The sequence below is a fragment of the Adiantum capillus-veneris genome, chromosome 16 (genome assembly GCF_014529385.1).
Source record: "Adiantum capillus-veneris isolate H3 chromosome 16, ASM1452938v2, whole genome shotgun sequence".
Taxonomy (NCBI): domain Eukaryota; kingdom Viridiplantae; phylum Streptophyta; class Polypodiopsida; order Polypodiales; family Pteridaceae; genus Adiantum; species Adiantum capillus-veneris.
The window spans coordinates 122,112,767-122,136,892 of NC_140946.1; the positions used below are offsets into that span (position 1 = coordinate 122,112,767).

General features: G+C 42.5%; 1 protein-coding gene and 1 pseudogene across 5 annotated transcripts; both read right to left on the reverse strand.

Annotated features, from left to right (window-relative positions):
• Nucleotides 1-18,674: 18,674 nt before the first annotated feature.
• LOC147439774 (putative NADPH:quinone oxidoreductase 2) lies at nucleotides 18,675-19,569 on the reverse strand (annotated as a pseudogene).
• Nucleotides 18,748-23,169, reverse strand: LOC147439775 (uncharacterized). Of its 5 annotated transcripts, XR_015184640.1 has the most exons (3): nucleotides 22,952-23,169; nucleotides 20,167-22,825; nucleotides 18,748-20,083 (listed from the first exon to the last, which is right to left on the reverse strand). XR_015184640.1 is itself a non-coding variant. In XM_086485543.1 (2 exons), exons 1-2 carry the CDS (start codon nucleotides 22,998-23,000, stop codon nucleotides 20,760-20,762), a joined length of 2,103 nt encoding a protein of 700 aa, XP_086341669.1. In that variant the 5' UTR covers nucleotides 23,001-23,169; the 3' UTR covers nucleotides 18,748-20,759. The 5 variants fall into 5 exon arrangements, 4 of the variants coding, with proteins under 4 accessions (XP_086341669.1, XP_086341668.1, XP_086341671.1 ...); XM_086485543.1 differs by having other exon boundaries at nucleotides 18,748-22,813; XM_086485542.1 differs by having other exon boundaries at nucleotides 18,748-22,825.
• Between the last annotated feature and the right edge of the window lie 957 nt (nucleotides 23,170-24,126).

The following is a 24,126-nucleotide window of genomic DNA, read 5'->3' on the forward strand; positions in this document are numbered from 1 at the left end:
AAATAAGATAGACAAAGTGATAATGAAGCCAAGAAGGAGAAAAATCTCGAAGGCAAATGAAAAGTTTTGTTTAGCATGAAAAGCAAGAGTTCTGGATTTCAAAGTCAAGGTTGGTAAGAAGATTGTGAAAGCGGTCTTTGTTCAACATGTTTTCACTCACTCGGATGTGATTGCTAACGGCCACGATGTCTCCATGGTGCATAATCCATGGTGCAACTGTGAGTTAATTATTTAGCACTCCTCTATGAATGTTATCTTACATTTCAAATGTGAATCTATTTTTTTCTTCTCTTATTAGAGATATTTAATTATGCTATATAGATGTTTGTATTTATTTCTATTCTTTTACATTCACAAATGTTTATCCTTCCTCATACGAGGAATGGGAGCCATTGGAGTGCATTATAGGTCTCATCTCTGTGACCCATGCTCATATTGGGGTTTTGCAATATGCGGGAAGAACTAGCAAAAGCCTTGCAGACGAAGGTATTTTCTTCTATGACCATTTCTACCAACTCAATCAAAGGAATCAGAGAGGAGTGTTTGTGACGGTTTCCCTACCAACCAACTGGAACTCCATGGATTGGCCCGTTCTCGACACAACAATGAGTGAGGCAATGAGGAGCAGGCTCTATAGGGATGTTCCGAGGTCTCTTTGAAACTCTGTACCCACTAAATTGGTGAAACTTGCAAATTTCTGTCCTGTTGGTCTCTTTGTTGAGTTATTTCATACCTGCAATGTACGTGTTGCTAAAACTATGCTGCTCTGCAAATCATTTGATTCCCTCTTGTGTGATAAGCTTCTTGATCGAGGGTGGTATGTGAAAGAAACAGATGGCATATGTTGCGAGATTGCTCTTGACACTTTCATTGTCAAGTATATGCTTGAAACACAGACACTAATAATCTCCTCTTGGTACAAGCATTCTCACCTTGTTGAAGGTTGCTATGTGCATATGGATCAAGAGGCAGCAAGTTTGGCAAACAATGTTTTCACAGACGTGGAAGTGGTGGACAAAGACCTAAATCTTATGACAGTAATTACAATAAGGAAGCAATGCAACCTTTTTTGCATCAAGCCGATCATAGACAAGGGCTGATTTGGAGCAGGTCAAGGGTTGATTTACACCATCTTTGGATGGGTCATAATTGGATGAGTAGCCAGAGTGCAGGCTGATCGGCCACATAGTTTTTCAAACTTAGAAAAATTGAGGGTACGTCTAGTTATCAATAGAAGTGGTTCCTTAGTACATGGTCAGTCACTATGCTACACACTCTTTGACTAGTTTTACTTAGTTAGATCATGTGAGACCTAAATTTTATATGTAAGATAAGGGTATGATAGTTTTCTTTCTTGATTTTTGTATAAGCGTAGAAAGGGGGGTCATATTCCCTAATATGAGTTGTATATAGGGGTTTTATAAAAGTTGTCCGCTAGCAGATGGCGTCCCGTTTTGTATATAGAGTGAATCCCTCGGGGCTTCTAGGTGCTTCATAGAGCTTCTAAGTGCTTCCAAGCTTCATTGTTGTGATTCTAAGTGATTCTAAGTGCTTCCAAGTTGTTCTAAGTGTTTCATAGTGCTTCAAGTGCTTAGTGATTCTAAGTGCTTCTAAGTGTTTCCCAGAGCTTGTGAGTGCTTCTAAGTGTCGCTAAGTGCGTCTAAGTGCTTAATGCTTCTAAGTGTTTCTGATAGCTTCTAAGTGCCTCAAGTGTTTCTAAGTGCTTCTAAGTGATGCTAAGTGTTTCTAAGTGCTTCTAAGTGCGTCCAAGAGCTGAACAAGTAATTATAAGTTTTCCAAATTGTTCTTGCCAATGGAGCCTAGTGCTTCACAGTGATTTATACTGCAAGAGTGCATCCTAATGCTTAACAATGCTATAGATTGCCTGAAAGTAATTTATAATGCTTGATAGTGTTTCTAAATGTGTCTTTTGTTTCACATAGAGACTTATATATGCAATTCCGAGAGGCTCATCTAGACATAAGCATCCCCCATATGTTTTGAGGGTCTAACGCCATACTTTGTATGCAAGTTGAAGGACCGCAACCCTTGTTGTTTTGAATACCATGTATAGCTTGTGTACTTCAAGGAAGCCCTCAATTAGTTGTGCCATGGAAGATATGGGCTACATGGACAGTCATGCAAGTGCAATTGCCTTGTTTGCATTCCCCATGATGAAAAAACACAATGCACGCTACTCATCCAATTCCACATTTCCAAGATTAACAGACGTGGCAGTTTGTATTGTGCCCAAAATCCATTGACTATGTTTATCTTCGTAGAAAATGTCTTTTGAAAACATGCAAGTATTGTGGCATTAAACAATTCTCATTGTGTCCACACCAAAAAAACAATGGCATCTCTACGATTATCATCAAGATTTTTGACAATGTTTGTGCACAGGAAGTGCAAGAGAAAGGTCAAACAAAAACTCAAAAAGATCTTGTAGTTCGCCAAGTCAGCCCGAGGAATTTCACTTCCTTGCTTGAAGGCAAATTGGGAAACTTCATCTAGCACAATTACAAGTACAAATGGCAAGCTCAACAAATCAAAGAGTATTTGGCCCTAACATTCCAAGCAATGTAGTGGTATCAGTGGTGGATTTTTCAGAGAAGTACTCCTTCAAGGTGCATAATGAGATTCAGTCAATGCATTGGTATTCAAAGCAAGTGACAATATTGGTTCACATTTTGTACTTACGTGATGCGCTTGGTGCCATTCAGAAGACGACCCACGTCCACATCTCTGATGAAGAAATCTATGACACTTTATTTTTGCAGCACTGCTTTCTTTGCATAATGAGTGGCTGAAAGTTCAAGGATGCACTATCAAATGACACTGAGTGTGGTCTGATGGTGTTGTTTCATAATTCAAAGCAAGGTTTTCATTCTATTTTGTAACCTAATAATCCAGTATGATAGGTATTGAGATGATTCACAATTTCTTTGCATCTGGCCATGGGAAGGGCAAGCACGAGGGGGCTGGTGAAGTGCTCAAAAGAGCTCTCACACATGAGCACTTGAAATCTAATGGATCGGTGTTACATAACACTTCAAGTGTAGTTGCATTCCTCAACACAACCCTCCAAAAATAATTTCCATTGGTAGGGATGATTGTATGTTCTGGGAGGTCAAGCTCAATGATGTAGACAAAGACAAAGAGTGGGATTGCATGCAAATCAAGGGTCTCTCCATCCTTCCACTACGTCAATGGCTACAGTCAATCAGATATGCACGGGCTAAGGTACATACCATTGTCCTGCTTTTGCCATGCATGCATGAAAGGCAAATGGAGGAGACGTGTAATCAAAGACCACGTCGAGGGGTGGGAATAATTGCGGATACAACCCACTATCAATGATGAAATCAACAATGAAGCATCCAATGATAAAGAGTTACTAGGAATTCCCATGTACGCTGGCCACCATGACGACATGAGTGATGTCTTGATGGTTGGCCAGAACTTTGTAGTGAATGCAAAAGAGCCAGGTGAAGACTTCTACCTCTTGAAGTGCACTAACACCAAGCACTTGACCATAAAATATGAAAGGGATGAATGGCACCATATTTAGGAAAACTCATTTGTCGTTTAGGGAATCTTCTACAACAAGGTAAATGGGCATGATGATATCGACGTCCTTTTGGATGACATGCCCCCTGCTTTTATCTACTCTAGGACCACTTGCAAAGCACTCTAGGACAACTTGCAAAGTACTCTAGGACCACTTGCAAAGTACTCTTGGACCATTTGCAAAGCACTTTAAGACCACTTGTCAAGCACTTTCAGTCTTAAGAAAAGTACCTTAAGACCACTTGACAAGTACTACAGACCACTTGAAATTCACTTTAAGATCGATACAATAACTTTTCAAAACCACATTTATTTACTTTTGTATGTATTACAGGGAGTATTGGCAATTAGCTACATAGTGAGTGGGAGCTTGGTGTCATGGAAGTTAGCTACACAAGGAGTGTAGGGGCTAGAGGCGGTCTTGGTCCTCAGTAGTTACCTTTGGTAAGATGGGAGCTTGAATATTTCTCCTTTTACCAACATTGTCTCCAACAATAGTGCAGTTCCACTGTTGCAAAGACTCTTCTCTGGCATCAAAAGGGCACTCTTTGACAGTTTTTTCTTTGTCTTCACTTTTTGCCCACTACATCACAAACTCTCGCCACGTCCTCTTTTAGGAATTTTTCCCATTTCCCCTCATTTTGACTTCCAATTCATGCATAATTACATAGCATGAAGGATTATTAAAGTACATTTTTTACAAGGAGTCATCTAGCACAAGTGTGTTTGACTTATTGAGCTTTGGGAAGAGATGTCAAAAGTTATCCAAATTTTTAAAGAACATTTTTCTGGGAGGATTATCAAAGAATCAACTGCTAACATGGAAGTCATTTTGTGAGAGCCATCCACTCAAGAATTTTTTGGCTTGAGACAGGCACTTATCCATGGAAGACTCCAATTTTTGTCCTACATGTGAGGTCCACACAAGCATCTCTGCAACCTGACTCAACGCTACCAAGAACAACTTTGCATCATGTCGTAGGTAGTAGGTGATGTTCACATCCTCAAAGAATACAAAAAAGTACGGCATTGAGACATCTAGAGGAATCCAAGTCATAGAATTCAATGAAGCATCAAAACTATTAGCATGGAGGGTAGTGCTCAATGTGCTCTACCTCGTGAATAGGTTGAAGGGTCTTTGAGCCAATAACTTGAATTTTAACTACACAACAATTAATTTGGTTAAAAAATGAACTTAAGACATGCCATAGACACTAAGACAAAGGACTTATATATTATAATGCCATGAAATAATATGACAACATGAACAAAAAGCTACAAAGTTACAAGAAGCTAAAGCTTCTTGCACACTTGGGTTCTGGGGGAAAGTGGGTTAGTACTTTTCTTGGGGTGTCGAGGAATCCCATCCTCCATAAGCCTTTTCCTCTTCTTCCACAGTTCTCTTGCAACAAACTAGAGAGTCTCTTCCATGTCTAGGTCCAACTTCTCCTCTTCAGATTGCACACCCTTATCGGTACGGCTTGGCTCTCTAGTTGGAGCAGCAATCTAACTAAATGGCTTATTGACATCAATACCTGCGTTGGCAATAGGAAATCAATTTAGGTGCACATTGACCATGGATACGAGGAAAACATGTAGAAAATGACCAATATTACCTTGCATGCTCGCAAAACCACGTGCCTCCTTCAAGATTTCTACATCTCCAAGCTCATCACTTTTTCCAGCATTCATAGACCAACTACAACCCTCAAAGTTTTTGTATTTCCTCATCAAGGAATCCACATCAAAGGGCTCATCCACATCATGCATGTGCCATGAACAAGGTGGAAGCGGAAGCCCCCTCGCTAGCCTTTGGCTCACCTGAGGCATAACAGACAATTACTATACATATCAAAAGTAGCATGATTCATGTTTTATGAGAGAGGCATGCCTAACCTATGGACTCCTCATATGCATTCCCAAGTGCCCAACATCTTGCTACAACATGTATCTCCCATTGATATCCAAGACAATGCACTTGGGCCCGGTCACACAAACAGCAAGAAAAAAGGTGGTGCTTGTGGGCACATGGCAGATAATAAACTTCGGCCGCATGTTTTCTTAACAAGAAGTTGCCACAGGCAACACAAGATCCACCACACAATCAGGACAATGTATGTACCTAAGATAGACTTGGAAGGTGGGGTAGGCACTAGAAGTGCCCTACCCTCTCTCTTCAAGAAGGTGCAGGCCTCCTTCACGAAGGAGGCCTGTCTCCTCAGCTCACATATCACACAATCCACCTCCTTAATCGAATCCTACACATAATGGAAAAAAAACATTAGCGATTTCAAGAACTTCCAAATGCTCTTAGCACTTCCAAATGGTCTTAGCAATCCCAAGTGGTCTAAGCACTTCTAAATGGTGGTAGCATTTGCAAGTGGTATGAGATCTTGCAAGTGGTCTTAGCACCTGCAAGTGGTCAGAGCACCTGATGCAAGTGGTTTGAGCACTTGGTCCTAGCACTTGCAAGTTTGAGCCCTTTCAAGTGGTTTTATCACGTGAAAATGGTATGAGCACTTGTAATAAGTGGTCTTGGCACCTGCAAGTTTGAGCCCTTGCAAGTGATCTTAGCACCTTCAAGTAGTCTGAGTGCTTGTATGTGGTCTTAACACCTGCATAAACACGTGTAAGTCCACTTAGCACATGCAAGTGTGAGCCCTTGCAAGTGGTCTTAGCACATGCAAGTGGTCTCAGCACTTGCAATTACTCTGTGTACTTGCATGTAAGTCCTACCATTGGTCTAAGCACTTGAAAGTTGTCTTAACACTACTAGGTGGTGTGAGCCCTTGCAAGTGGCCAAGAACATGCATGTGGATGTTCTTAGCTTTTGTTGGTGCGATGAGAACTTGCAATCTAGGTGGTATGAGCCCTTGCAACAAGTGTCCAAGAACATACATATGAATGGTCTTAGCTCTTGTTAGGGCTATGAGAACTTGCAACCGGTCTAGGCATTGTTAAGTAGTCTAAGAACATGCATGAGCTCCATACACCTATAAGTGGTCTAACCACTTGCAGGTAGTTGGGGTAAAGGGGGTGTGCCTCTTACTCTGGTTGGACACACAAAAATGTTCGACCGCCCATTACTTGTACACACCTTTATCTTTACTATATAGAAGAATAAGGGGCTCTCTCACACACATTGTATTGAGCTGCTCCACCCCCATCATGTGTTCTCTCTCTCTCTCTCTCTCTCTCTCTCTCTCTCTCTCTCTCTCTCTCTCTCTCTCTCTCTCTCTCTCTCTCTCTCTCTCTCTCTCTCTCTCTCTCTCTCCCGCCCTTCTTACTCTATGTACACGCACTGCATTCACCTTTAAGTGGGATATTGTTGGGGTAAAGGCAATGTGTTTGACCGCTCATTACTTGTATACATCTTATTCTTTACTAGATAGAAGAATAAGGGGCTCTCTCACACACATTGTGTTGAGCTGCTCCACCCACATCATGTGTTCTCTCCCTCTCTCCCTCCCTCCCTCTCTCTCTCTCTCTCTCTCTCTCTCTCTCTCTCTCTCTCTCTCTCTCTCTCTCTCTCTCTCTCTCTCTCTCTCTCTCTCTCTCTTCACATGCACCGTATTCGTGCTCTAATACCCATTGTGAGTGCACAAATGCAGCTCCACATGCACCGTATTCACGCTCTGATACCCATTGTGAGTACACAAATGCACTGCGTGTGTAGAGAGCGAGGAGTGAGAGAGAGAGAGAGAGAGAACAGGATGTGGGTGCATAAGCTCAACACAATGTGCGTGAGAGAGTCCCCTATTCTTCTATCTAGTAAAAATTAAGGTGTGTACAAGTAATGGGCGGTCGGACGTCTCTCTGGCATGTCCGAGTGGAGTAAGGAGGCACACCGCCTTTACCCCAACGCAAATCCCTCTTTTTTGTTAAGACCAATTGAACAGAAGCAAAATACACCTTAGCAATATGAACTTGTCCATCAAGATGCTCGGAAATTTTATGCACCCAATCTATGTATAGAGGTTGGGATGTAACCTCGCCCGCTTTTACAGGGTGATTGGATAGTGTCGTGCCATAGGTGTCAACATCATACTCCACTTGTCCATGTAAGACAGACACACCATAATCGGAGAATAACTTGTTCACCTTGCAATCCAACCCTCCCCTTCGGGCCTTTACATTCTCTAGGACCATACCACCCACCACTGCCCACACAATCTTGTGACTTTTGGGTTTCTCTTAAGCTGCTGCATAATTCTCATAGGCAAATCCCCTAGCAGACTTTGTCATTAGCTCCCCGTTAGAGGGGTCATCTTGGTACACTTTCTAATACAAAAGTTGGCAAGCATTGTAGAGATGATCTTGCACCATATGTAGGAAGACCTTTGAGTTCTTCTTCTTGGGATATTTGAAGACGGTTAACTACTGCTTAGGTGGAACATCTTGGTTGGTGAAGGTCTTTGGGCCAGCTTTCCCTCTAGGCTCAAGCCATACTCAGCATGTAGCTCAACAACTAAGTAGAAAAATTGGGAGAGCTTAGGGTACTAAAATGACGTTGGCAATAAAAAAGAGAATAAGCAAACACTAATTCTAGAGGCCCTGCATGCATGCACCGACATGGTAACATTATGTAAACAAAAGCCAATGGAGGAGATGTGTCATAAGAATATGTGGATGTAGCAGACATGAAAGAAGAGAACAATACCTTTTGAGAATCGGACTATGCTGTCGGGGAAGCCATTTTTGTATGGAGGCTTCACCTTGCTCTGGAGGCGGTGAAGGCATATGCATGACATAGTTGGCATCCTCGGAGGGTCTCTTGCTCATCTTGGAGGAGGTGTTCCTCCTGGGGGTGGCAGCACTCATCTCTGTGCACAAAAAATGGGGTAAGACAATAGAGGGATGAGTGAGCATGAAAACGCTTGACAAGAGGGAAGGCAGGAAGGGGGTAGCAAAGATGGTATGACACATGTAAGTGAGACCCGACAGGTGGATTAATGGGGGACGCAAAAACATGATTAATGGGAGAAGGACCCGAACTTCGTCTAATGATTACTCGCATGTATACAAAAAATAGGGGGAAATTTATATCCCTTGTACAAATTTCTCTCCTTAGGGGGGAAATTTCTCTCCCTTCTACAAATTCGAAAAAACTAAAGTTCCCTCCTTCTCTTAGCTATCGATGGTACCACCAAAACGTGGAAAAACTGATACTACTTGTACATTCTTTCACCCATGTGCATAGGGAATGTCTAGGTCTCCTCTTTCCAAACGGCTATATGAGCATTAATCAAGGTCTTTTCCACAAAGAAATTGTGCATTATCTGTTGTGCAGTGTGGACTTGTATGATTGGGTTTTATAGTGCTTGTTGTCCATATCCTCAGAGTCTTGCCAGTTTTAATCGTCCTGTTCCTTCTTAAGGCTTCTGCAAGAGTTGTATTTATCTTGCACTGCTTAACTTAGAAATCCTTGCAAGGATAACAATTTGGGCTTTTTACAATTTTGGCGCATTGGCAGCCACCATGTTTATCTTTATCTCGATTAGTTCCTCTCATGTTGTCAGTTTCGATAGTCCTAGTTATGGGGCTAATATCTATTCAGTACCTTGAATGCCTCTGTGGTTTGGAAGTTTTAGAAATCAATCCCTTAATGTATCTTTTTGTGCAATATATTGCGCAAGAAGAATCATTATTGCACAAGCGAATACAAAATGGTTGAATTTATAGTGGTAGCGTGCTGTTGGAGAGGTAATGAAGATGCTGGCAATTTGTCATTATTTTAATATCTCCATATTTCTCATGCAGTTTGAGCCCAAATTTCTCTTTAAACCTCAGACCATAAAAAGGACAGAGTTACTAGTATTCAACACTCTTGGATGGCATGTGAGCTCTATAGCATCGTTTCCTTATGTGGATTATTGTCGGTCGAGCTATTCTACTTTGTAACACTGAATCGATTCTTTGTGCATTGGAAGGTGAAACAATTTAATATATGCATCATTTTTTCCTTCCAGGCTTTGGTTTTGAAGCCTCTGTGTAACCAAGGAGATACTCCCTTTATAGCTTAAAGGATTGAAGAAAATGACATTCTCTATGTTGCCAAGTATGAAAAAGCGTGAATGCAAGCTCATGTAAATAGGTTTGGATACTTGTTGAGAGTTGGGTTGCATTTATACGCCGGCTTCCTAAAAATTATACGTATAAAATGCTCTTATATGTCGTAATACCAAATAATCTCCGAATGCCCAAATATTTTGTTTTCAGTTGAAATATCTTTCGATCGAAACATCTTTTGAATGAAAGAGCTTTCAATATAAAAAAAAGTACTTATAAAAAAATTTGTTGCCAATTTCTATCAAAATTGTAAGAAGCGAAGCCTGCATTGATTAAAATTGTAGCTGATAGATGATGGGATGTATGGCTCAACAAGTATCCTAGCTATCAGGATTTAGCTACAAGATGTGCACAGCTTGTCAACTTGCCAGTTTTAATGTAGAGAGGATTGTCACTTTGGCGAAACCATTTGTAGATATTTTGCAAACTGTTGACAACGACTCTTTTATCTTTGGCCAAATTTATTGGTATATGTCGGAGGTCTTACGCAAGGTAAGAGAGCATGTTGGTTTTGGTGCAAAGGACAAAGTTGCCATAATCACAGCTCTCATAATCGCAGTTGCCAACAAGCAATGGGTGAAGTTGCATACAATGCTGCATGGTGCGGCATTTGTATTGGATCCTAAATTCCAATGCATCAACAGTCTGCCAACAAAGAATTCATGACCGTCTTCAAACCAGTGTGCTCCCAATGCTTGGAACAGGAGGATGGAAAAGTAGCTTTTCATTAGTGAGTTGATTATGCTAACATAATTGGTTTGTTTCAGGATCCATGGCATATAGATGCCATTGTCAAAACAAGTGTGCATCTATGGTGGAAGTAGTATGGTGGGGAAAAGGTGGAGCTGCAACACATTGTAGTAAGGGTTTTATCAGTTGCAACATCAAGTGGAGGCTATGAGAGAAACTAGTCCGCATTTGACTTTATGCATGCCAAAATACAAAACCGGCTTCATCCTAAACCGGATTTTGATTTGGTGTATGTTTTTTGCAACATGAGACTTATCCATAAGCCAGTAAACATTGCAACAAGAGCAGCACAAAAGCAGTATGGTGTCTTCAAAACCCATGAATCTATTACTATAAAAGTTGACGATGATGATCATATGGAATGGGAGATAGCATTGGAATGCTCAGACATGGATGAAGTAGACGATATGGTTGGTGTGTTTGACGTTGACGATGATTTGTGACTTAAGCCTTGTAACTTTTTCTCATTTTGATAATAGTACGCGATGGAATACAATGTTATGCTACTTGATGTTCACACCTCTCTCTCTCTCTCTCTCTCTCTCTCTCTCTCTCTCTCTCTCTCTCTCTCTCTCTCTCTCTCTCTCTCTCTCTCTCTCTCTCTCTCTCTCTCTCTCTCTCTCAAGTTTTACAAACACTTCTGTAATAAGATTCGCAATTATAGTTAGATATAACACGATTTCTTTTCGAGAATACAAAAAGGGGGAGATGAGAGGACAAAATGCAATTTTGAGATTACAAAAAATGTGATACAACACATTGGCTTCTTGAGAAAATAGACAGGTGGAAGTGAAGTGGTTGCTTAAGTCAATGATTGTGCTAGCTCATTGAGTAGGTCATCTATCTAGAACTTAGTATTTCTGAGCTCAAAAGACTGGTCTGCAAGTCCTTGTTGCAAAGGACCAACCTTGTCTAGGTCCATACAAGGAGGCATATTGTTGCAGCTTTGCTTGGGCCTCCGCTAGCTCTATCTCAAGCTTAATCATTCAGCCGTGCATCATGCCACGTGTCTCTCCTTGGCTTGCATAATATGCCGCGCTTTTATCATAACATCAGGCATTTTTTTTTGTTTGCTTTGTTTTATACTCTCATTTCCATTAACATGCCCACCAATCCTTTTACCCACCTCCCCGTTTCCCTGTTGCATGGGCCACCCTCTACCTTTCAATCGCCCACAGTTCTCTCTTGGACCAACCACCTCTAAACTCTCTCTCTCTCTCTCTCTCTCTCTCTCTCTCTCTCTCTCTCTCTCTCTCTCTCTCTCTCTCTCTCTCTCTCTCTCTCTCTCTCTCCCCCCCACTTGCCAACCATCTGGCCGGCTGTTTCTGCGACACCTCACATTTATGGTAGATGAGATACATTATACTTGTCCAGGAGGATTTAACAAATCACGGAAAAGAAGAGGTTTGAGCATTAAAGCTGCAACTGAAGTATGCAAGTTCTTGCTTGATGGTGTAATATGCAAGTATAGATGTGTTGGCAAGATTACTAACAATACAGGAGAATTGGATGTTAAAGAAATTTGTACTCACATGGGTATCAAAGAAACCTTAGTATTGCATACAACACATAAGGGAATGGTAAGAATGAGAGGGACATCCTCCCATCAGCAAACCTTTGGCTAAATGCAAAGTTCAAATGGGGAATTGGTCTTGATTATTGCCTTATGCCCTATGGGTGGATCATGCTACACACATCACATTTATAGGCTTTATGCCAATAGAATTGATGTATGGATATTATGCCTACAGAGGAGGCAGTGGTCACATGGAGTGTATTGCCTTGGCAGGATTGAGTAGAGAATATTTTCTTGCTTTGAGGATTCTTCAATTAGAGAAGAGAAGCAAGGATATTGAAACAACAAAGACAAAGTTAAAGAATGCTTGTTTGGACAAAAAGAATGCTTTTAACAAGTAGCATTAAAGCACCACAAGTTAAAGCAAAGTGGTATTCAAGAGGGTGATTAGGTTTTAGTCTATGATATTAGTTTGGATAACCCGTATACAACCATGCAAAAGACGATTAAGCGGTGGTTTGGCCCATATGGAGTTAAACATGCTTTTCCCAATGCTACTTATAGGTTGTGTGAATCGAATGGTATACAATTGAAGGTTCCAATCTCTAGGAAGCGTGTTAAACTGTATGAGTGGGATGTAGCAATTTTGATTAATCCCACATATTCTTGAAGATCATGATCTTGATGGTGAAGATGATTTTTTGGTTGGGAATTTTTATTTGGATGAATTCTAAAGCTAGCACATGCCAGAGGCTGTGTAGGATTAGAGGGGGTGAATGTCGGGCCACTTTGTAGGCAGTGTGTGAAAAACTAAGCTCACAAGGTATTCTGGGTTTTTCAATAAATCAAGATTTTGCTTAAATGTATGCCATTTGATTGATTAAAGGATTTTATGCCAAGTTTACACCCAATGCGATGGTTTGCATAGAGTCGGTTCGGAAAAGTGCTTGATGTGTCTGCTAGATGAGGCTAGAAGAAAGTGGTTGGATGAAATTTTAGATGGAAACAATGCTACTTGGATGGAATTCATTTTTGTGATTGTGTTGGATGTCTATGGGCTCCAATAAAATCCAGAACAAGCTCGATACAACTCAAAATGCTCCATTTACAGGTTTCGGGGGACTTTGAATGCATGCTAGATAGGTTTCATGATTAATATTTTGGCTGAAATATGGGCCCAATCTGATTCTTTGATGATAGTCATCAAGCTCAGGTCGATTCAAACTTTACTGCATTCAAATTGGGTCAAAATTGACCGATTATGGGCAAAATACCCTTTTTGGGGTCACTTTGGTACGAGTTTTTGGGGCTTTATGGATTTCAAAGTGGGGGCTTCACCTCAACAAGCTCACACGTGGTGTAGGAAAGATTTTTACTTTGAAGCGCATAGTATATGTACCCTCTCCTCCCTAACTATGGCGGATGGGTCTTCTCGCCACCATGTGCTTTGTGGGTGCTCTTTGGGCAGCAATGCCAAGCCAAGCCATCGATCACCAACATTGTGGCAATGGGTGACGGTGGTCTGTTGGCACCCCTTCTTGGGCTGATTTGGGGTTCTCATGGCACTGTGACAACCCAAATGAGGATCATAGGAGATGCTTCATGTGGTTGGCAAGAGAGAAGCTTGAATTCGGTTATGATTACTTATTGTGCATGGAGGCCTAAAATATCAAAACGACCACACTTTTTATCCTATTTTTGGAGGAAAACAAAACAAAAAAGAGGAGGAGAGCTTGGGGGCGATGGTGGGTGTCTTTGGACAGTTTTGGATAGATAACAAAGTGTGTGAAGAGGACAAGAGAAGGACTCCATAAGTTTCTCATCCTCTAGCTCATTTTCCTAGAGTTCTTAACATCAGAGAAGGCTATCGCCTTCATTTTGATGCAGTTTTATAATTGGTTTTGGGTTTTGCAAGACGATAGGGCAACACCATGCTGTTCTATTTATGATTGAGCCTATCAATTAACTGGGTTTGTTTTGGGATACACAATCAAGGTCTACACGGCCTCTCGCGTGTATGATCGAGCTATGAACTTTAATTTTTGAAAATCATTAATAAGAAGAGGTTATTGATTGCACGGTTGAATTCTATCTACTATCATTAACATTAATCTACAGTCTAATTCTCTAGTATTTCTCTCAAATCAATCTCAATTCCTTATTTTCTTCTCCAATGAGCACTAGATTAGCTCTATCCACATCGTATCATCTTTGTTTTTAGCCTTAAGATTTTCTCTACTCATTGGTCCCTACCCAATATGACCTAGAGAAAATTCACTCTGACACCACATAAAGACAAACCAAGAGTTGTATGCAAAGCTTGGGGACAACTTAAGGATCATCCCGCTCTCTTAATGTTTGACGATTGTGAAACTAAAAATTTCATATCCATGCAAATGGCAGACGCTTTTGCATTCAAGTAGTAGACACGGTTCCTCAAATTGAAGCAAGATTAGCTTTTATTGAAAAAGAGGCCCAAGTTACACCGATCATTGGAAAACTATGCAAACATATTCAAGGCTATTTTGATCATGAAAATTTTCTTGTTGCTCCTCTCAATTTTTGTGACGTATTGCTTGGCAAACCGTGGTACACATGTTTTGAACCATGGAAAGCTTATAAAACCCGGACAAAAAAATAGGATTTGTAGGGAGATGTAATGCAAAATAGACTTGGTTTATTCATTTATGAAATGAGCTTTAAGTAGCTCTATGGCCTTGCACCAATACATGTGGGATAATTTCACCTTTCCTCTCCTTGACTCATACTTTAGGACTCTAGGACAAAACTCACACCTTACAATCCTCCCCTTGGGGTTTGGACAAGGAAGAAAATGAAGAAACTAACATCTTTGGCACACTCCAATCCAAGATCGAAAGAAACATCTCCAATCCAGGAGACCATCCCCAATTTAGGAGACAAACTATTTCTTATCCAAGAGACACTCAACACCTCCCCTCAAACAGATGTATAAAATTGAGACCAAGCTAGCCCAAGCTATCTCCAAACAAATACAACTGAAGGGAAAGGCAAATCAAAAGCTAGAGAACATCGTCGTAGACTAGAAGGCTACTACCACTTGCTTCTTCATCTTCATCTTTGTCGTCTTTTGCCAAATAGACTTTGGGCCTTGGATTTCTGCTAGTGCTACCTCTGTCCTTTTTGAAACACTTGGAAGGAAGGTGACCCTTTTTCCGGCAAATGCTGCAAGTCTTGATGCTAGACAGTCCTTTGCTATGTGCCGTTCTTTGCCACACTTGAAACAAGTTTTGCTACTAGAGTTAACTGCAAAAGCTCCTCCTCCTGAAGTAGCATTCCTCCCTTGCTTCTTCTCCTCAAACTTTAGAGAGTTGATTACATCTTGGAAATCTGGTCTTGGATCCTTCTCCTCAATGATGGTCATGATCTGCTCAAAGCTAGGTGGTAAGGCTGCTAGAAGAACTGCAATTTTGTCCTCCTCTGGTATTGCATTGTTTACATAAGCTAGTTGTGTGGTCATGCTTTTAAGGTGATTGACCAAGCTTGCAATATTTTCGTTATGTTCCATTTTTAATTTGTATAGATCCTTCTTTAAGCTCACTTTGCTCTTCTTTGTCCTGGATCCAAAGTTTTTTTCTAGTGCTTCCCATGCAGTTGATGAGGTTTCACAATCATCAGTAAAGTGTACATAATTTCATGTAATGCAGTGATTATGATTCCTAATGCCTGCTCGTCGCCCTTGGCTTGATTTGGTGCACTCATAGCTTGTGTCAGTATGTGTGCACCATCAGTAGATGTTGGATCAATGATTGTTGGCTTGACTACTCCCCACAATTGCTTTTTCATTAAGTAGCCTTTCAACTTGGTTTGCCAAGTGTGAAAGCCTTCCCCGTCAAATTTCCTAATCCCCTTCTCTTCCATTACGCCAATAGAGGGGTCTTAGCTTATAAGACTCTCCCAGCTAGTGTCTACCTCTTTACACAAGCACGACTTAAAAATCATCCGCGTAAATGTAGATTATGATATTTATTGCAAAGACTATTGTGCTAAAGTTTTGGATTTAGTTGAGAGAGAGAGAGAGAGAGAGAGAGAGAGAGAGAGAGAGAGAGAGAGAGATTTTTTCTTGTCTTTGTGAAGTACCTCTTCACCGTTGGTGAAGCCCCTTGTCACAAATAGTGAAAAGGCTTGATGCTTTGAATCTTTGCTTTGAAGTAGCCAAATGGAGCCTCTTGAAGTACTTCGGATTCCTTTGAGTGCTTTTGGTTTGATAGCTTCAATGTGTTTTTGACTCTTCTTGAATGCTCGAAAAACTGAATGTTGAAGCTTCCTTTGAAATTTTGAAGTCACTTTGAAGGCCTTTGAAATAAGCTTTGAAGTCCTTTTAGAGGGGAGTGTGAGTCAACCTTGAGATAGGAGGCCCTTGGGGCATGCAATAGCGTGGGAATGCCTTCTCTGCTTGTCAGAGCTCTGTAGAACCGTGGTCGTGGGAAAGACCTCCACTGGGGGGTGGCTCAAAGTCTTGAAGCACACAGCACCGTGGGAATGCTCTTTTGAGGACCTAAAAGAACTTTAGAACCTATTGCATGGACCTTGGAGTCTGCCCGTGAGTGAAAACGGTTATGCGCATGAAGAGTCCCTAGCAGACCCGACTGAGTCCCAAAGGAAAATTGGATGAAGAGTTCGCATCCGCCCGTGATGCCCAACCTAAAGGAGGACGATTTTGAGCCTCAAACCCCATCGAGTCAACACACTATTTTTAGTGCACTAGCCAACAAAGCAAGCTTGCTTGCTTGTAAGAAGCTCTTAAAAATAGAATGGTAAACCCGAGTTAGCACAGCTCCAAACACACACACACACACACACACACACCTAATAATAGGTAACATTGAGGATAAAATTAATGGAGCTCTCGGGCTCGTATTGCAGAGCTTGAAGGCTCTATAGAAACCTTGCGAGGAGCACTTCAGAATGCGGAGAGCAATGCACAGTAATTGCAAAATCAGGGAGATTAATTGGAGATGCAAACAACTAGAAATACGACACAAAAATGACTTGATTAAGGGCCCCAATTAAGAATTAGCAAGCCTAGCACTAATAAGGCTACTAATGATCAAAGAGTAGTGGCCCAAGAGTTCCAAGACTCGAGGGCATGCTCAAGATAGCCATTAGAGCTCTAATTAGGCCTAGGAGAGAGAGAGAGAGAGAGAGAGAGAGAGAGAGAGAGAGAGCTAATAATCAAGGATCTTGCTAATGGTAATTAAGGAATGCTAATATAACAACAAACTTAGCTAGCATAGCCTAATGCTTTGATACCACTTGATAGGAATGGGATCATGCTAGCTAGGGTTGATGAGAGACAAACGTGGTGCACACAAGTGAGTGTGTGTTGGCTAGATTATCACTCAAGCAAATTAGGTTCCAAGATCAATTAACTTGGACTCATAAACACGATCTTGAGTATTTGCTAAGCCACCACAAGCTCACCATAAACAAGGGAGATGTAATGCAAAATATACTTGGTTTATTCGTTCATGAAATGAGCTTTAAGTAGTTCTATAGCCTTGCACCAATACATGTGGGATAATTTCACCTTTCCTCTCCTTGACTCATGCTCTAGAACTCTAGGACAAAACTAGCACCTTACGATATATCTACATTAAAACTTGTGCACAAAAAAGTGCACACCTCCTCATAAGGTTTTAGTCAAACCTTCCTCGAAGTGGTCGACCATGGTAAATAGAGATAAATTTGATCAAAGTGGAATATTACAACTTGACTCATTCAAATAATGATTTTGAAACATTTAAGTCGTTATTCTTTGTGTATTCTCAAATAATAGTTGAATAAACGGATAAATCTTGTTATTATTGATTAATACCTTTATTGATTTATAGTGCTGTTGATTACACATAATCGCATTTGTAGAAAGCCATTTAATCATGGTTTACTATCCTTGCTTAGCTTTGCTTGGTATGGGTGTAATTGGAGGTCTCTTACATCTCAATCATTATAGTATTCTTAGTAAGAAAGCCATCATTTGGTCAATTACAATGATAATACTTGAAAACATATTTATTATCTAGCGATCAAATATACAGAGAAATAACACTTGCCTTAGCTACTAAAGGCAACTAATTGAATCCTAACCACAACCCTCATGTAAGTAACACATAGCATGAGAGGGGGCGGGGGGGGGGGGGGGGGATGGGATCAATGGACGGGAACTCCATGCGCTACCGTCGAGGTGATCAATGTCGTGGATGTCTTGTTAAAACTAAACCCCGCCAAGAACTACACCCGGCCAAGGGCCCCCATCCAGGTTTAGTTCTAGGCCAATCCAGGTTTTGCATTTATAACATAAGGTAAAATGGATATGCTTTCAAATGTGCGCGTCGGGTGAAGTGGTTAGCCCATGCTTCTGAAAGCATTGAGGCATGAGGTCGTGGGTTCCAATCCAAGCCCCTCAACCATGCCCCCATTTTTTGGGTGGGCCTGCCTACCTCGAGATGCCTGCCAGTCTCCTTTGCCGTCGATCCGTTTACCCGCCCCCTGTGTCACTTAGTGTCGTGGCATTACAACCCCAAGATTTCTAGTCCCTTTTGTTGTTATTCCACAAATAGATTAGCTAGAAAGATTTTCATGTTTTTTGACACACTCCATAGCTACCTTGAAGCAGAGTGATCTTGAAAGGAATGACACACTAATGCAATCCGTAGAAAGTAAAGCCATTGAGAAGCTCAAGGCATCATCACCTAGCTTGTTGGAACTTTTATTATTATTACAATTAGGCTATGTTTGTGACTGTGTTTATTGGCTTGTAAAATACAATATTGTGTGGCTCTGCATAAACTCTACATACCATAGGCTTCAAAAAACCTTCGAAGAGATGCTCATTGTAAATCAAGTGACAACAATCGTACATGAAAACAATACAATGGCCTTCCAAACTGCAAAGGTACGCCAAACATAAAAGGATTTTGTGGTGCTCAAAGGGGTGTGCTAAGAAAATACAAACAAAATATAAACCCTAATAAAATCATGGTTGGAGTCCCTATGTATTGACTCACATAGGTTGCACATTTTCATGATGATGGGAATGTATATAATTGATTTGAGCATTATAATGGTGCCAACTTCTAACACCTCTCGCATGAAGGCCTCACGAGGTGGACAGTGTAAGGTTCACAAATCCACTGCAAGCTCGGAGAAGCGGGCCCGTGCGTCGGTATCACTATGGTTACCGTGTGAGTCGAACTTGGTGGGCCCGTTATGAGATTTCGCAAACACCTATGGCTTGTTGATGAAGTGCAGGTTCAAAAAGACACCAATCTGACGCAGATGGTGCTACCTCTAGTTACTAGTAGCACTCAATATAGCGGCAGGTTTGTCTGCCCACACGTTGGGTGGGCGGGCACCAAACGTGTCCCAATCCTGCCTTGGATTGTCCATTCTTAAGCACAACGAAGACAAGTAGTTGTAAGCACTCGGGGCGATGAAGACGACGGCGTCTGCCTCATTCAGGCACAAAGTTTGGTGCAATGCCTTGCTGATCCAAGTTCTCTACAATCTCCACCTCGCGGCTTTTGCATAATCCTCCTCTACAATCTCTGCAACCCCTTCCTGCCAGAAGCTTTACGCATGGAGCCTGCCATCCCTATGATCTTCTTGAGGGGCCGACCCTCCATTGTTGCTGACCATTAAACCATGCAACCATGCTGCATAATGCAGCATGCCTTGAAGATGCAAGCATAGGTGAAGATGGCACTCGGAGAAAAACTCCAATTACTTTGCAGTACCGCTGAGAACAGCCTAAAGCTTCCTGCCCAATATTGCCCCTGTTGAACATACAGACGGGCGTCGGCATAGAAACAACCGAGGTGCATAGGTAGGCAGTGAGGTCAAGGTGAGGATGATACTGGTCTGCTTGCAATGGGAAGGCCTGTCCCACTTCTACAAGCGTATGCAGACATGATACTGATCTACATCCTGGTTAGGAAGCCAGGCAAGAACTTCTTCTCAATTGTAAACAACTCCATCCTTACCAATTGCTTCTCCTGCCAACATTGACCTCTGCAGGCTTTTCGCTCCTTTTGCTATGCGGATCCGCGGAAAACAGCCTTCAGCTTCCTTGTCATGCCCTTGTTCTGCATATCGAGCAATCAATTGAACTCTGGCCCTCCGGCTTATCAAGAACTACCTCTGTAAGACACAAACCATACATGTCAAACAAAGCATTGCCAAGCACAGAATATTTTCCCAACAGCCCACGATAGCAACCTCACCACAAATCTCTGTGCGCACATGGCATATGCCATCATCTGACGTTATACAAGAAGGCAATCTAGATTATTGCACTTGAGTCTTGGAGAGATTGAAACAGCCCAATCTTCCTCGCCCTGCCCTTGTTGGGCATGCCTTTAGGCCAATCCACCAAACAGTTTACAGGAAGCTCACCAAAAACATTTTGTGCGTCCATAAGGACACCACGTTTGGCATACATGCCAGCAAAAGCAGTGCCTACCACAACATGTCTTCTCAACAGTCCCCGACTACCAATCCCAAAATGCATTTTTTGCCCTTGCAACAATGTCATGTAATCCCACATGCCTGGGCTTGCAACTGGATAAAGACCCCTACTTTTCACCTTCCTAGCAATGCCCCTGTTGGGCATACAGAAAGACACCAGTATAAAGGAAACCTGAGTCGCAGAGTTACACAATGAGTTTGAGGTGATGATCTGCTTCGCTTCCTTCCAGCAATGGGGGCCTCGGCGACTTCTGAGAAGCAGAGACAGACATGATGATGATGATGCTGTTGCAAGCAATACATATGCCTTTTAAAACACAAAAAAAAGAGCCTAGTGCTACGTGTAGGCCTAGCGTCGAGAAGTTGAACACTGCTGCTTTATCCATGTCTTCCAATCTCTTTTCCTGAACTCACCTATTGTGCAATCTGCAATTTGAAATGAATCAAAGTGAAGTATGCTTCTGCCCTCAACCTCAGTATAAGTGGGGAGTAGTTGAACTATCCCTATCTTATGCAAGTTCTCTCGACTTTCTCCCACACATACCATGAACACAAGAACCAGTCGATTCAAGTCAGTAAAAGGAAGCTTTCTTCGAATAGTTCCTAGTAAGAGTAGCCACACATTGAATTCCACTGTATCTGGGAGTGTACCCCATCTCATGCCATTTGCCTCTATGTCCAAATTCATGGCACCTTCAAAGTAGTTCTCTGCAACATGATGTTGCGCAAGGCTTATTTTCCCTTGAGGGATAAGAGAAAGTTCAGAACTTGCTGTAGCATTGAAAGAAGAGGAAGCGTTCAAGCACAGAGCATGGCCATGGATGATCTCTAACACAAACGTATCTGCAAACTCTGGTAAGTCAAGACATGCATAACACCCGACCTTCAGATTGAAGAAATTGGAACCCGTTAAGCACTGTTTTGCATGCTGCAAGAGAGGAAGGAGCCTGCCCTTGAGAATGTAGCAGGTGAGCGAAAGAGATCCTCTTGACGTGATACCAGCTGTGACCACAATGAGCCGGAAAGCTCTATGCAGGAAATCTGTTTGTTCCAAAACAAATTCTAACAAATAGTTACCGGGAGGTGCTAGAAAATGGGGAGCCCATGAGAGGCCGCGGCACGGTGATTGGCGAGAAGAAGCAGCTGAGACATAGGGTCTCATGAAGGCAGCGCACAACGTGATGAGATTACATAGATTGTTTTTGGCCATGGCATTGCACATTTGCACGATTTGTTCATCAAGGGTTTGGCCTGTTCGAAGTTGTCGCAGTTTTCCATCCAACCCTAACAATCCTAGGACCGACAGGACTCTATCTTCGTCATTGGAACAAGCTCGTAAGGAAATCTCCCGCACGATTGCAGGCAGACCACCACTACACACAACCCAAAACCGCATCAGCATCTGAGTTATAAGCACATCCTTCCTGGATTCATCCTTCATACGGCTCAGTACGTATATATATGTATCTCTATCTATGAGGTACATTCTCTTCTCCAGCTCCTCGTCAGTATCATTCACCGATCTGATTATCCTTTGGAAACGCCCATGCATGCACCTATTATAGCCTCCTGAATTTCCATCTATTATTCGCCAGAACTCGACCTCGTCTCCACCCTCCACTGCCCTTGATAGTAGCGCCCTCACCGCATCCGCATCCTCCACAGCCCTTGCCAGAAGATCTCTCATATCCCTTGTCAACCAATTTGTACCTAGAGGAGGATAGGCTGTGTCACCGCCCTTGATCTCACAAGCCATTGCTTCGGACCCCCACTCCCACAGCAAACTCTCTGCTTCTCCTTTGCACTCGCAGCTCCCCATCAGATGCCTCGCCCTCAGCATGCTGATGGCCGTATGGAGATCCAATCTGCCCATTTCCACCACGAAGGTGAGCCGCTTGGGTAGTAGAAACTCTTGGAATGTCCACACCCTTGAGAACCACCGCGGCAAGCGATGATTGTCGTCTGTCATCCCAAAACCTCTGCCAAAACCATGCGCCGCAACGTAGCAACCCAAGCTATGGAAGTAGAAAGCTCCCATGTGGACTATTTCATGACTCTTATCGCTGTTGTCAACCTGGTTGATGCACAAGGCATCAAACCAAACCCTCTCCACCCCATCGCTTCGGAGTATCTCTAGAAATTCAAGGAGATGAGAATAAGCAGGGCAATGGTCTAGCTTCTTCTGCTTGAAGACCTGGTTATATTCTAAGTTTCTCTCCTCCTTCACTGCAATGCCGACTTCCTCAGAGAATTTCCGGATCTCCATGCTCCATGTATGAGAAATTGTGTGAAAGCTCCAATCATTTGGCACAGTGAATGCTATTCCTCCCTTGCTGTCAAAGGTATCTTTCAAATCAATCACCCTGATTGGGAAAACTCCATTGTCCGCTAAGCTGCTTTTGGCTGCCATCTCATCTACAGATCAGACTCTCTCTCTCTCTCTCTCTCTCTCTCTCTCTCTCTCTCTCTCTCTCACACACACACACACACATAGGGCTATGCAATTGCTCACCTTCAATTTGACACAGACTATTTGGTTACCTCTGCAGCGACTGATAAATATCGTGTTGAAGTCTACGCGCCCATCCATCGCAGATGCGCCTCTGAAGCAGATTAATTAGCAGACCTGAATTACACCAAAGAGAAAGCCAACCTCAGTGGCCACAGTTGAAGTCCCCAAAATGCATCCAGGCTAGGCTGGTAAGCTCTCAGTGCTCAACTCCTTTAACGCCGAGTCGAGTGGGGGAGTGGCCCTCGTCACTAAGGCCTGTGTCACACTAGGAGTCCTGTCCGCCTGCATTTCATGGGTTCATGGGTGGTCGGCCGCACTTGTTGTCACACTTGGTTTACAACTATCAAAAGCCTTGCCTTCACAGCAAATTATCATCGGCCAGATGGTTGGGCGCTAGGATTGATCGTCAAAGTTCAAAACTCGAGAGCTGTGTACACACACGACCTATTTATGATGGCCGCGCACATGGAAACCTAGTCGGGTGTTGAGGTTGGCCATTTGACAGCGTGTGTCCTCCTTTTTGCAGGCCAATAGGTGTACGCCATCTCAACATGGCCTCGTATTGCCCACCCTAGTGTAATGACACATACCTAAGGCTACATTCAGACTGCCCCTAGAGACAGACATGACGGCGTGCAACACTTTGGTCTCCTCCTCCATTTGCACTACTACGAGCCAACGCACTGAAGAAGTTGGAGTCTTGATTATCTACGAAAACAATTCGCTATTTCTCTACATTGTCAGCAACACATTGGCTCCTCGCCTTTTGTGTTGAAAAAGGGGTGGACCTTGTAGAATTTCGAGGTTGGAGTACTACACGACTTGCTGGTGGGTTGAAACGAGGAAGCTTCCTCAACAAATTGCAGCAAGCCATGTCTCCATCATGCCCCCCCAAATCCTTTGGCGAGCGCAGTTTGAAACACCCCCTAATTGACACCTCCCTAGGGAGGTGGGATCAATGGCCCACATTAGGCGTCGTGAGGCGAGAGCACTATGGGCCGTCGGATCACATTTTTGAACAAGGTGTGAACTAAGTGTGCACCAAACCAAAATTGGTGTGAACTTGGGAGTGTATGTGCACCACACCAAATTTGGTGTAAATTGGATGTGAACTAGATGTAAGCTCAATCGTGACGACCTGATCTATAAACTTAACACACACACCCCTTTCAACAAGTAATAGCTTAGTGGTTAGAATCAGACT

Coding starts and splice junctions, on each gene's coding strand:
- LOC147439775 (XM_086485542.1), bottom strand. CDS start 23,000: ATGGATGGGCGCGTAGACTTCAACACGATATTTATCAGTCGCTGCAGA. Junction 22,826..22,951: donor ATTTATCAGTCGCTGCAGAG/GTAACCAAATAG, acceptor TCTGATCTGTAG/ATGAGATGGCAGCCAAAAGC.